The sequence below is a fragment of the Trichomycterus rosablanca genome, chromosome 5 (genome assembly GCF_030014385.1).
Source record: "Trichomycterus rosablanca isolate fTriRos1 chromosome 5, fTriRos1.hap1, whole genome shotgun sequence".
NCBI lineage: Eukaryota > Metazoa > Chordata > Actinopteri > Siluriformes > Trichomycteridae > Trichomycterus > Trichomycterus rosablanca.
This window is the reverse complement of record NC_085992.1, coordinates 37,657,949-37,672,657: the sequence shown is the minus strand read 5'-3', so window position 1 is coordinate 37,672,657 and position 14,709 is coordinate 37,657,949. Positions and strand designations below refer to the sequence as shown.

Below are 14,709 nucleotides of genomic sequence, written 5' to 3'. Positions count from 1 at the left end.
AAAACTATTTTAATCAGGAAAAACAGTTGACTGTAAATCAGTTCAAATAAATTAATAAAAACATGATTGGTGCAGGTGGTGCAACTGTGTGCACTGAAATAAAACTATTTAAATGTATAACAATGATTGTCATGATTTTGTGTATGAAACCTTTGACTGCATAATGCCAAACAGAGAAGCTTTAAAAATATTCCAGGCATGGCTGGATTTTTAGTTCAGTTTACCAAGCCCAGACCTTTTAGCATTTTTAAACTATAAAACAAATATTACAGTAAAAAGTTTCCGCATAAACTGCATTTATGTATTATATTATCTATTTTAATATAATTTTTTTATTACAATTTAAAACTCTAACTCAGGATAAATGTGATGCATAATCAAGAATAAGCTACCATAAAATGTGTACATGGTGGTGTTCATTTGTCTAGTCACCACAGTTTAGCCGTAGGAAATCTCATAGTAACGGACTGAGGAAAAAGAGGTGAAGTGGGATCTGGATATCTGTCAGTGCCGCCATCCCCCAGAGCCAGCCAACCTAAGGCCTGAGATTGAGGGGAATTAACCCCGCAGCAAACAAGCTCACTCACACAAACACAGACCCCCGCCCCCCCCCAGTGTGCTGGAAGAGCTCGGGTCTCACTGTATGCAAAGACTGAGACACAACCAGACACGTCAGAAATGGCCGGATAAAAATAAATAAATAAATAAAAAATTAAATAAAAAATATCATGCTGTACATCTTAATAGATTTGACTGGGCTACAAGACAGCAAAACGGCATCAACTTTAAAACAAAATGACATTTATTAAACTTTCACAAACACAGAACTCAGCTCAGAACTCAACTGGACAAAAGACTGGATGGTGAGACGTGAAAAATTAAACTAAAAAACCATGAAACTGTAAAGTTCAGCTAATAACATGAAGACACCATTTGCAGAAGAGTTTATTTCAATCTTTGGTCAATAGATGGCAGTGCTCATTATGCAGTGACTGCTGCTGGCTCTCTAAGATGACTTAAAACCTCTTAAACACCGTCGTTTAAAAGGATAACACAACCATCTACGAGCAGTTTAACAGACTGAAGAGCTGAATTAGTCTAAGCTACTATTCATCCTGTACAAATGCTAGGTGACTGAATGTGCCAATACATGAAACTGAGCTGAGCTGAGCGTCTACTTGAGCTATAAAACAATGAACCAAGTGTGGTGTGTGTTACATCTGTGGAATGCTAATATGGAATAACGATAATGTCATACTCCATGGCAGATTAGTGAAGACTGAATGAGCATAACCTGTCAATCAGCACACAATCACTCACACAGCAAAAGGTCATTTAATCACACACTTGTACTAGTGCATTAATGTGTCACGCTCGTCAAAGATAGTTCACCTGGTATTAAAGCAGCTCTTAGTGTGTATTAAGATTGGCTAAATGAATTAAAATCCTTTCACCATTTTGCCTACTATCTAGCCAATATTTAAGAATTTACTAAAGTATTAATACTGTTATTATTATTGTTACAAAACTATGTAGGTGCTAGATTTGAGACATTATATCTGTAAGTGATATCATTTCTTTTTCTCCTTTCAGTTGCTCTCGTATTCAGGGGTCACCACAGCAGATCATTCTGGTCCACATAATTACAATTGATGCGCTTTCTGATGCACCCCATGTCATTTTATCTGAGCTTGGAACCAGCACTGAAAGTGCACTGACAAGTGCGCCTCAAAGTGCGCCTCTTAATAGCTAGGTTGTTCGGTCTATTCCCCCGCCACTATGCAGGGGTCATATGTGTTTTTGACAGCTTATTAGGCAGTTGGTAGTAAAGTTTTGGCTTTTCAGTGTAAGTCTCATTGAGTCTCTGTACAATATTATTTATTTATTAGGATTTTAATGTCATGTTTTACACATTCTTACATTTACATTTTCAGCATTTATCAGACGCTTTTATCCAAAGCGACTTGCAGTGCTGTGGCAGTATATTGTCTGAGCAATTGAGGGTTAAGGGCCTTGCTCAAGGGCCCAACAGTGGCAACCTGGCAGTGGTGGGGTTTGAATCGACAACCTTCTGTTTACTGGACCAGTACCTTAACCACTACGCTGTGTCTGCCCTGCACTTTGGTTACATTTATGACAGGAAAAGTAATTACTGTTTAAGCAAGATTAATCAGTTCAAGTCTTTAATGTCAAACACAGTCTTGGACAATTTAGTATCTCCAATTCACCTCACTTGCATGTCTTTGGACTGTGGGAGGAAACTGGAGCTCCCGGAGGAAACCCACGCAGGCACGGGGAGAACTCCACACAGAAAGGACCAGGACCGCTCCACCTGGGAATCGAACCCAGGACCTTCTTGATGTGAAGCGACGGTGCTACCCACTGACCCACCGTGCCACCCACTGTGTACAATATAGTGGATATGTTAAATTTCCACATACCTGTACAGAAAGCTATGAGAAGGACTGCATGACATGCATAAAAATGGCTTCTTAACATAAAATAAAAAAGATGTTGAACAAGATTTTGTCTAATTTTAATAATCATAATTTTTAAATCGCAAGTTATAGGCAACTCTATATGAAGCAAATAAAATGAGCAACTCACTTTGACATCTCTCGCCGAGGTGATGACAGCAGGCAGGACGGTATGAGAAACTTAAGCTTATGATACCAGATACTTTAGAGAGCTCTGTGTCCTTATGCATGCATGTGTGCATTCAAGAAAATCCTTCCCATGGCAGCTAGAGCCGTGGTTTGGACTGGCAGGGCTGGTTGCTATAGAAACCCATGCAGTTCTGTGCTGTGGATTTGGCGTAAAATCAAGTCCACTGAGAGCCCAGGACTTATTTGTTGGCCACGTGCATGTGTGGATATTTCCTGTCTTAATCATCTACATTCTGCCTTTTTGCTGATTAATAATACATAAAAAATAAACTTATCATGTTTTAAAAGCCTGTAATTTACAGAATTAAAATATGAAACATTTATTATTAATTATTTTAATAATTACCTGAACTACAAGGCAGTTATTTATACACTGTACAACATTCATTTATCCGTTTCTACTGTGTTGTCCTCATCAAGACTAGAACGTGTGTCCAGTACCCCAAACACAGTAACTCTATCAGTATTGCATAACTGTCATGTGCCCAATCAATCACAGCGCAACAATCACACATGCACTCACTCATTTAAACCTAGAGGCAATTTAGAACAGTCAGTTACCTTCTGTATCATTTTGGGAGCTAAAAAGATACAGGGTATTTTGCAAAAGCCTAACCAGACAGACGGCGAACTTGCAAAACTCCTCGTAAGTCGTGATCACACTGGAAACTGGAAACAATGTTGCCATGTGTCATCCACTCAATCAGCTGCATCACCTTGCTGTCTTTGTACTTAAATGTAACTACATTCATCAGTATCATTTTAGGTTGCAGCAGATCTCTCAATCTCTATTTTATCATGCAGACCATATAGCTGCTTGACAAGTGTTGTCATTATTTATTCAACAGGACCAGCTATTTATGAGAGATTAAAGAAAAATGATGGATGTCTAACATCTGGAGCCGTGTACTGGTTTCACACTTGACATTTACTGGCGTCACATATTTCTCTAAGGATGAGCACAGACTCTGCTTACAGCTACCTAGTGCTATACAAAAGGCATGTAATTCATCCTCCTAATGACACATCTAAAACAGTATTTTCAAATTTAATGAATGTGCTGTTTTTTTAATTATTTGCCATTAATTACATCTAGATGGGGACAATCCTGAAACACAGAAAGCTGAATAATGTAAGAATAAAACAGTAGCTGAAATAAAGTATAATTTTACCTATGAGGCCATAGGAGAGGAACTTGTTGACAGATGTAAGGGCAAGCCCTGTGATTGGTCCTGTTGTGTCCTCAGAGCGAACTACCTCCAAGAAGGGTCTCAAGAACACATTGGGCTCCACTTCTGAGAGGCCTGAAAAACAACATGACACATAAATGCACAGCAAAACACAGAGCTTACAAATTCACACCGGATTATTCATCTACATTAAAGTGACGTCATTAATAAAACACAGATCAGCCGTAACATTAAAACCACCTCCTCGTTTCTACACTCACTGTCCATTTTATCAGCTCCACTTACCATATAGAAGCACTTTGTAGTTCTACAATTACTGACTGTAGTCCATCTGTTTCTCTACATACCTTTTTAGCATGCTTTCACCCTGTTCTTCAAATGGTCAGGACTCTCACAGGACCACCACAGAGCAGATATTATTCAGGTGGTGGATCATTCTCAGCACTGCAGTGACACTGACATGGTGGTGGTGTGTTAATGTGTGTTGTGCTGGTATGTGTGGATCAGACACAGCAGCGCTGCTGGAGTTTTTAAATACCACGTCCAATCACTGTCCACTCTATTAGACACACCAACACCTAGTTGGTCCACCTTATAGATGTAAAGTCAAAGATGATAGGTGTACGTTTCCTTTTACTTAAAGTCCCTCTCAATTCAAAAATCCATCCAAATTCATCACATACTTATTTAAAAAAAAGACATAACAAATGTTAATCAACAGAGCCAGACATTTATGCTCAACTATCTTTAAGTTCGAAGTTCCAAACTGCGACTGTCAGTTTGGAGGACAAGCACCAAGCAGCCATTCATTCTATGCAAGTAAATTTTAACTCCTCTCAAAAGAATGAAGTCTTCAAGGGCATAGCTCATGCCATCCTGATGTCAGTCAGAGAGTGCCTTTTTTTACAGATCAGTGTTGTTTTAGACAGTGAATCAGAAAGTACTGTGAATATAACACTAAGTAGTAGGCTGGAACCAAACAGAACAGTTACTTGGAATGTCTACTAGGTTTGTCTCTAATCAAAGCATCCAGCAGACATAACTGGATAGCAAGCCAACTGCTAAAAGTATTGTTCACAAAGTTGCTATGGTAATAGTGTTGCAGGAGCTACCTTTTTCTGGATCCACCCACTAAAAAAGGATAAAAGTTTAAAGAATAATGACCTACCTGGAAGCTTGTTAGCTTGCCAGCCTGTATGCCAGGCTGGGTATATTTTGGCTGGTAAATTTAGTGTATTTGGCCATGTATTTAGTGTAGGTGCCCCAGGGTCAGTGTGAATGCTCTTTATACAGTTTTTGTATTTTTGTTAGGTTTAAATTAAGAATATTTATTAAAATTAAGAATTTATAATATAACTATGAAATAGAAAAGTGCAAAGTTTCCACAGAAACTGGCACATAATAGTAAGCAATAGAAATTTGACTATCTATAAGATGTAGGATTTAGCATTGATGAAAACGCCTCAAATGACGTGTGTGGTGAAATAAAAAATATGCAGGAAAGCAAAGTTCTACTCATAATGCAAGAAGATTTCGCTTGTACTACATAAGCATTTCAATAACACAAAAAAAGTGCAGGTTCTCATTAGATCGTCATAAAGCCCTAAGCTCACATGGGTAGTAGAAGGTAGAACACGCTATGTCCTAGCACTGAATCAGTGGATGGGAAAGCACCTCGGGCCAGTCCACCAAGGTTTCATGAGCAGCCCCTCTCAGAGCAACAGCAAAGAGAGATTGAGGGCAACGTAACACAAACCAGGTAAAACAACATGGGGAAATTTAAACGAGTCACGGAAGGCGCTGAAATCGCTAAGCTGGAGCTCTGTTTGCCATAGCAATACAGCCTGGATTAGGATTCTCTAGGAAAAAAGGCTTCACAAAAAAAGCAAGTTGCAACTTTACTTCAAAGCCCAACCTGAGCTTAGACGGATTTCAGAAAGTGCACGTGAGCACGAAGCATTAACTTGTAGAATATAATATCTCTGTGGATTGTTTGAAAATCAAATATGAAACAATTTGAAAATGTCTTCCCTTCTTTTTATCCTGAGCCAGGTCATTTAAAGACTAACTTCCAAAATATTTAGCTGCAAGCAACACACACACACACACCTTATCCCCGGACTCATTGTTTTCTTTCCATTATCTAATGAAATGGCCAGTTCTGTACATAGACATTAAATCATTTTGCGGTTAAATCCAGATTTCTGAGTTTGTTTGTTAGTTTGTTTATTTTATGGTTTAATGCCATGTTAACACATTGGTTACATTCATGGCAGGATCACTGAAGTTGTTTCATCAAGTCAGTCTTTCTTGTTTTGTTTTTGTTTTATTTCTCTTCATATGCGAGTCCTCAGTTGGGGGGTTTACATGAAATTAATAATCATGGCTGACAGGTGTTTTGTTACATTTTTGATGTTTTCTATGTTTGTGATAAGTCCAGTATTTGCAAGGATTTTAGGGTTGTTTAGGGTTGAAAGCTTCTATTATATTACTTGGGATTCCTAATTGATTCCTTATTGTACTGTTTTTGTGCCATTCAATAACAATGTGTTTTATTGTTATGATGGTATAGCATATTTCACATGTTGGTGGGGGCGATTTCTGAGTAACCAGAAGGTAATGAATATTTTAATAGCTAACAAGCAGTACTTGTATTATCAAAATTTTACAGTGTTTTCTTATTGATGTTTTACTCAAGTCTATAAAAACCTTTACAAAACACAAAAGAAACTTTACAAAACCAGAAAAAGTCAAAAGCATTTCTTAAGCTTTAAAACTCCAGATAATTTAATAATACAGTGCAGGTGTGAAACTTTTAAGGCCAGGCTTAGAGTCTATTACTTTACTCTGAGAGAGGGGGTCTGATAGAAAAAGGGCAGAGTGGGGCAAGAGAGCTAAAATGAATCTGTCAATACAGTCTAATAAAGACTTCATCAGAGGCGATCACCCAATAAGTGCCACCATACTGATGCTGGTCTCTCAGACTGGAGAACACAATTGTGTTGTATTGATCTGGGAGGCCATCAACAAGCAGAGGCATTCTCTCATGGCTTTCTCGCTCTCCTTCACTCAGATGTGCAGGCCAATCTTCTTAAATAAAGGATAAGTATGACTTCAGTACTTCAGAGCATTCTCCAGGACCACATGAGTAAATAAATAAAGAGGTGATGGAGTCTCACGGTGAGACAATCCTACAATAATCCCACAATGTGACCTCTGAGTGACACTGCCTAAAATAAAATGGGGATTAAAGTTCTCCTACCATCCATGTATATTACATCTAGGTACCTGTGTGTGTGTGTGTGTGTGTGTGTGTGTGTGTGTGTGTGTGTGTGTGTGTGTGTGTGTATGTGGAGGGGGGTACTCCTTGACACAAGCAATTGAATGATATTTCTAACAATCTCCCAAAGCTCCATTTGTTTCACTGAAAATACAAAAAACCCACTCCAAAGCAACCAAAACAAGCTCTTCACGTGTTACTATTGTACTATAGCTACTGTACAGATGGGTGTAAAAACACCTGAATAAAATAGATGTTTGTTTATTAGGATTCTAACGTCATGTTTTACACACTTTGGTTACATTCATGACAGGAATGGTAGTTACTCATTACACAAGGTTCATCAGTTCACACAAGGTTATATCAAACACCACAGTCATGGACAATTTAGTGTCTCCAATTCACCTCACTTGCATGTCTTTGGACTGTGGGAGGAAACCGCAGCACCCGGAGTAAACCCATGCAGACACGGGGACAACATGCAAACTCCACACAGATCGAACCCAGGACCTTCTTGCTGTGAGGCGACAGTGCTACCCACTTAGCCACCGTGCTGCCCTGAATAAAATAGATAAAATATAATATGATAAATATAAGTTAATACACCACATTGCCAATACTTTGTGGACACCTAATCTTAAGCTTGCTGAACATTGATGTCGATCCCAATAGTTGTCTCCTCCTTAGGGAACAAGAGGCCACTAAATGTTTTATTATATCCAAAATAATTAACTATGCAATTATGCTCCATTCCTCAAGTGCAATTTCAGAGATTTGATCAGAGACTGAATGTTTGCTAACACACACTTTAGTTTTTCTGGTGTTTCATAGTGAGCCAACACTACGAATCTAAACTAAAACCTATTTTTTCCTCTTTTCTCCCCCATAAATGTATCAACTTTCTGTATGTAACTGTTTATATTAGTTTGTCCACAATTTTAACAACACAGAGCTCCTGCAAAGACTGACCCATATTTTAGCGCTCTGGCTGTGCATTCGTGTGTGGCTTGTGCTGCAATATAATAAGCCCTGAGGTCACCAAACCTCCTGGGAGCACCTGTGCAGGAATATTAGAAATGCACATGCATTGGCACTGGAGCAGAAAGAGCTTCATTTTCAGACAAAGAAATGCATTTCATTAGCCAATCCTGCTTTACTAGCCAACACAAGAGATGGCCACAATCCAGCCATTAAGGTAATCGCCACAGAAAGAGCATACATAATATTCATGGCTCATTTATTTACAGTCACCTTGCTGACTTGCTGTTACACCATTATGGTGTAAAAACAGCCCATCACGCTTTATTACTTACCTAATGGACTGTTGTTTTAAACTGATCTGTACATTTTAAGAAATGTCTTAACAAATAAGCACACAACACATTACAACCTCAGACTGATGTTCAGCACCAAATATGTTCCAACTGAAAGATAATTTACAAGATCAGAGAAACTCTGCCAACCAAAAGGTTGCCAGGGGTAGAAAAGTAAGAAGTAAGAAGGACTGGGGGTGTTTTGTTAGTCCCCCTGTGAGTGACCAAGCAGCCCAAAACCAAACTCTCATGCTTATTGATCGTCTGCTAGAATTAAAGGCAGGGCCTCGGCAGAACTCCGCTCTGGGTGTGAGGGGATGCTCTAACGAGGCCGGCAAGGCTAAAACAAACCCGGTGAGACCCCTCATCTTAACCATCTCAGCCATACTCTGCTCCACCTGCGCTGGGGAGGGGGAGAGATTTGACACATGTCAAAGCGGTGCTTTTTCTCTTTTCCCTCTCCTCTGGCTCTTGAAGGAAATTGGCACTTGTCGAAGAGGGCAATTAGGAAGTAACAATGTTATGGAACTCCATATGGTCGTCCTGTACAACCCGCAGCAGTATCTTATGAATGCTTTGAACAATGCCTTGCACAACCTAAACAGGCAATTTTGAAAGCCCCCAGAGAAATTAAAACTTCGCCAGGAGCTTCCACAGTAACTCAATGCAGCTTTTAGGTTACGTACTGAGATCAGAGAATTGCTTTTTCTATCCAAGAATGAAATGTAGAGGACATTTATATTCACAGTGTCCATTTATTTAAAAAAACATGCAAGACAAAAAGTTCCACAAAATGAGCAAAAACTCCAAGAACAGCACTGTTTATAAGCTGTATCACTAAAATACAAAACATTCAGTGCGTTTGCCCACGTTCCAGAATATGTGTAGCCAATAATAGTGACAGTGCCATGCAGTTTGGAATTTCCTTTTGTTTGTTTTTTTGTTTAGTTTTTTTCCCTTTTTCTCCCACTTTAGCACATCCAATTTCTACCCGTCAGTCATCCTCTCACTAATGCTGGTGCCTGGTCCTGATTGGGGAGGACGAGGCTGCTCCACCCCCCCTCCGACACATGCATAGCAATCGAACATCTTATCACCTACACTTGACGAGTGCAGTGCAGTACAGCGCTGTGTACGGAGAGCCACATCCTCTACCGCACTCCTTTCCCATCTCCGTGCAGGCGCCACTGACCAGCCAACAGAGGTCCTATTCGCACAAGTCTGAGAGAGAGTCCCCACCCGGCTTTTAATCCCACCCCTATCTGAACAACAGGCCGATCGTTGTTCACATAGCCACTAAGCCTCAGCCGGCAGGCAGAGCCGAGATTCGATACGATGTGTTCAAGATTTCAGCTCTGGTGAACAGCGTGAGTTTTTACCGCTGCGCCACCCGAGCGGCTTCCTTTTGTTTTTTTTTTGTTTGTTTTTTTATTTTTACCCCTTTTTCTCCCCTTTTAGCACATCCAATTGTTCAATTAGCATCGTGCTTCCTCTCTGTCTATGCCGAACTCTGCCCTGACGGAGGTGATTGAAGCTAACCCGTATCCCCTCCGAAACACGAGCAGCAGCCAGATGCATCTTTGCCACCCACACATTGACGAGTTTGGCGCCACCTAGCGTTGCATGCGGAGAGACACACCCTAAGGGCACCCCCTCCCATCTCTGTGTAAGCGCCTCCAATCAGCTGGCAGAGAACGCAATCGCATTCTGACAGAGAGAGACCCACATCCGGTTCTTTGTCCCACCCCCCACATGAGCAACCGGCCAATCGTTGCTCATATAGCCACTCAGCTTCGAACCGGTAAAGCAAGGCTGGATTCGATACGACGCTTCTCAGAATCCAGCCCTGGTTGCAGCGCGTTTCTTTTTACCGCTGCGCCACCTGAGCGGCTTCCTTTTGTTTTTTTTATGTATTTCCTCCCTTTATCTCCTAATTAAGTCATTTCCAATTTCAAATTGTGAATCAGCTGCTGCTTACACAACACCCGATATGATCAATGATAGCTGGATCTGATGTGTGTCCAATCTGCAGCCACTTCTTATCACCTGCCAGTGTTGGCTTCCCACACTGAGACATATTGTGTATGGTGGGTCACGCCAAGCTCAATGTGACTCGAACTTGCGAGTGCAAACCCAGTTCTGAATTTTAATTTGCTGGCAGTCTGGCTTGTCTGGCAACCAGTTTGAGATTGCTGATAGCAAGGCTAACTTTTTACCATGTTTAAATAATCTAGGTTAGTCTCCCCACTGATTATAAACCATTTTGCATCATTTTTACTGAATAATTTGTACGTAATTAAATGTAATAGCTCAGTCAGTATAATCTCAATATTTCCACTTTCATTTTTAATCTAAGGGGGATAAACTTGTCCTCTTTCTCCATAAATAAAATAAAACTTTAAATAAAAATTTACATAAAAAGTCAATTTAGAAATCTATTTTTAGTAACCTTCTAACATAGGGTAGGTTATGTGTGTAATAAAGTGACCAGTGAGCACCAACTTAATTCACACAGACAAACTGGCATGTTTGGCAAGTCCTTTCCCCTAATCCAAACCCTCTTTTATTTCCCCCCTGCTTCAGTTGTGCAGCTATCTAAATGGGTGCTGGAGCGATCCAGGCTTTGTTTGCCACACCTTGAGGCTGATATTAAAAAAAATTGCTGAGCGAGAGCGCAAACAAACAAACAGAAGCCCTGCACCTCACCTCTGACCTGAGGGGCTTTGTTCAAATTGCCCTCCGGACTCATATTAACCAGAGACTGAAACGCTGCAGGATTTGACAGGGTTCAAATACTGCAGCTGGGAGAATGGACTCCAAGGATAAATAGTTTACATTGGAAATGTGAAGCATGTTAATCCACTGACATCACTGATTTCCCTCCATAAACTGCAAATGTGATGGGAGAAAGTGTTTGGTCCTTATAGATCAAACAATTTAATAAAGACTTGTATACTTAAGCCAACGTTACAACACTGCAGCAAGCTACTGCATTCATGTCACTATTTGCAAATGCTCACTTTAAAACTGATGTGAGATCCTAAACATTTTTTATATTTCAGTCTCACAGACTGCAGAATTCTAATGTAGTAAAGTACTTCTCAGTTTGTCAAAAACATTTACACCCCTTGTCATTGTAAAACTAGCTTTAATCTAATGCAAAACATCATCTTGCCAACACACTCAGTTTGACAGTCAACATCTGTGTGTACAATTTGTAAATAAGCATTTTATATTACACAGTTTACAATACTTTACATAGATCTCTTTGTAAGGTCCATCAGTATGGTAAATCATGTCCATAAACAAATACATTTAGTGCATTTAAAACAGAGAGCTAATCAGAGAGAAGCACAGATCTGAAAGAAGATACAAGATCATCTCAAAGATATTCATCTTATAGTACCTTGGAGCTTAATGTTCATGGAACAATCACATCCAAGATAGAAAACCTTACCAACTGTACCAAAATGAATCAAACTAACCTGGAAGACTTCATAAAAAGACTAATGTGGAACCTTCCCATTTATATATGTGTGATGTATATTTAACAATGCACAAGGGCCAGATATCATGTTGTGGAGATGCCGTGTAGCAACAGAAAATGGACGGCAGGAGAATAGATGGTTGACTGTACAGAGCACTTTTTCATGTCTTATTCAAAATGACCACTGGATAGACTACTGACTGTAGTCCATCTGTTTCTCTGCATGCTTTCCCTTTCATGCTGTTCTTCAATGGTCAGGACCCCCACAGGACCACTACAGAGTAGGTATTATTTGGGTGGTGGATCATTCTCAGCACTGCAGTGACACTGACATGGTGGTGGTGTGTTAGTGTGTGTTGTGCTGGTATGAGTAGATCAGACACAGAAGCACTGATGGAGTTTTTAAACACCTCACTGTCACAGCTGGACTGAGAATAGCCCACGAACCAAAAATGTATCCAGCCAACAGCGCCCTGTGGGCAGCGTCCTGTGACAACTCATGAAGGTCTAGAAGATGACCGACTCAAACAGCAGCAATAGATGAGCGATCATCTCTAACTTTACAGCTACAAGGTGGACCAACTAGGTAGGAGTGTCTAATAGAGTGGACAGTGAGTGGACACTGTATTTAAAAACTCCAGAAGCGCTGCTGTATCTGATCCACTCATACCAGCACAACACACACGAACACACCACCACCATGTCAGTGTCACTGCAGTGCTGAGAATGATCCACCACCTAAATAATACCTGTTCTGTGGTGGTCCTGTGGGGGTCCTGATCATTAAAAAGCAGGGTAAAAGCAGGCTAAAAAGGTATGTAGAGAAATAGATGGACTACAGTCAGTAATCGTAGAACTATAAAGTGCTCCTATATGGTAAATGGATCTGATAAAATGGACAGTGAGTGTAGAAACAAGGAGGTGGTTTTAATGTTATGGCTGATCAGTGTATATCCTATTTCAGAATCATGGGTATTAAAATAGAATAAGCTAAAACAGTCATTAATTTATAAGATTCTTCACATGATTTTGAAGTGTGTGTGGGGGAATTTTTGCCATTTTAGTCAAATAGCATTTGCAATGTCAGGCACCGATTTTGGGCAGGCAAGCCTGGCTCATAGACTTTTGCTTTCTTCAGATAATATAAATTCTATTAAGAGCTGTCTCACAATCAACATTTCAATTTATCCCAAAAGCATTCAACAGGCTTAAGCTCAGGGCTCTGTACACTCTGCCACAAGAGTTCCTCTACTCCAAACTTGACAAATGGTGTCTTTATAGATTTCTATGTGCACAGCTTCACAGTCATGGTGAAATAAAAAAGAGCCTTGGATACATTTATTTTATTTTCTGTAAATTATTTTATACACCAGTTAGTATTGGCTGTGGCTAGAAACATCAACGTCAATAACACTACTTAATCCATAAATCACTTTAACACCTACAACAAGTATTCCAAAATATGATGAATTTACAAGCCATGACCTGATGATTATCAGATCCTGGCATGGCTCACACCTGTTATCCCACAAATAAAATGTGTTTTATGCTTCATTATTTGCACAGAAGCCAAATTATTCTGGCAGAGCAGAGCAGGTCTGGATGTACAGTAATGTGTTTCACAGTCTGGGGACAGCTCATGATGGATGGACCGCTGCTCTGAATTGCGTTACGCTCAGTCATCTTACGAATAACGGATGTTTTATCATGCTGAATTAAAACATTTGAGAAAATGGCAGGCATAGATAGTTTAGTTCCGCTGTGCATGTGTGTGTGTTTGTGTCTGTGCATGTGTACGCTTCCTGAAGAATGTGTTGCTGAAGGTTGCTTCCTGTGCTCATGAGGCCAGTGAAAATTCAACACGGATGCGCACATAAAAATGCGCCTGATTTAGAAGACTTGTAAAGCACTGACACTCACACAAAGACTCCAGGCTGGCACATGAGCTTATCAAATATGTTTGCATTTTCAAACGTTCCATGTAGCTAATATTAGGGGTCCCAATTACTTCTTAGACCGGGTCACACGCCAATCAGGTGCAAACAGTGCATGTGACTGAAATTGATACCCTAAGAAGTGGTATGATCGTTAAGCCTAGTAAATACTACACACATTTCTTCTAATTATTATCTAGTGAGGGTAGTGCACACTATGCAATGGTGTCACACTTTATTTGATGCATCATTCACCAACAGAGAATGTCACCCCTGTCCTGGAAAAAGGGCAAAAAACATAGACAAGAGATGGGCAGGGGAGCAACAGGCTGTTTAATTAAGTACATGATCAAGGCTGCACTAAAAAACAGGTGAAATTAATAAGCAAATATCCAAGAAATGGTTAAGAGAAGATGTCTGTTAACAGAAAGTATTAATTAAATATTAAATACATATGGCATAAGATGTAAAACTACATATCAGGCTCAGGTACAGTGTCCCGCACAGAGCCCTGACCCCAACCCCAATAAAAATCTTTAAGAAATACTGTTTTGTCAATTTCAAGGCCTTTTCATCCAACATTCAACCGAGAATTTGGGTCCATTCAGTCAAACTGTAGACACATTGTTGGAAGTATGGATAGGTGCAGGAGCAAGAGGTTCAGAACAAACTGTGCAACAAGCTTATGGTTAGGTGTCCACCTACTTCTGGCCATGCAGTGGATTACATACAATAATCAATTTTATCATTTTAGCATGACCCTGTTAAGTTTTGTCACTGCCAAATTGGCTGTTTCCAGCTGCTGAGCCTGCAGCTGGTTGTTGGGAGTTCACACCTTA

General features: G+C 40.0%; 1 protein-coding gene across 6 annotated transcripts in view; it reads right to left on the bottom strand.

Annotated features, from left to right (window-relative positions):
• gbf1 (golgi brefeldin A resistant guanine nucleotide exchange factor 1) overlaps window positions 1–14,709 on the bottom strand; it is a 103,007-nt gene that overhangs the window by 58,746 nt on the left and 29,552 nt on the right. For all 6 annotated transcript variants that reach the window (XM_062996134.1, XM_062996137.1, XM_062996136.1 and 3 more), the window contains exon 4: window positions 3,839–3,970. In XM_062996134.1, the coding sequence (XP_062852204.1) occupies window positions 3,839–3,970 (132 nt within the window). The remainder of the gene's footprint in view (window positions 1–3,838; window positions 3,971–14,709) is intronic.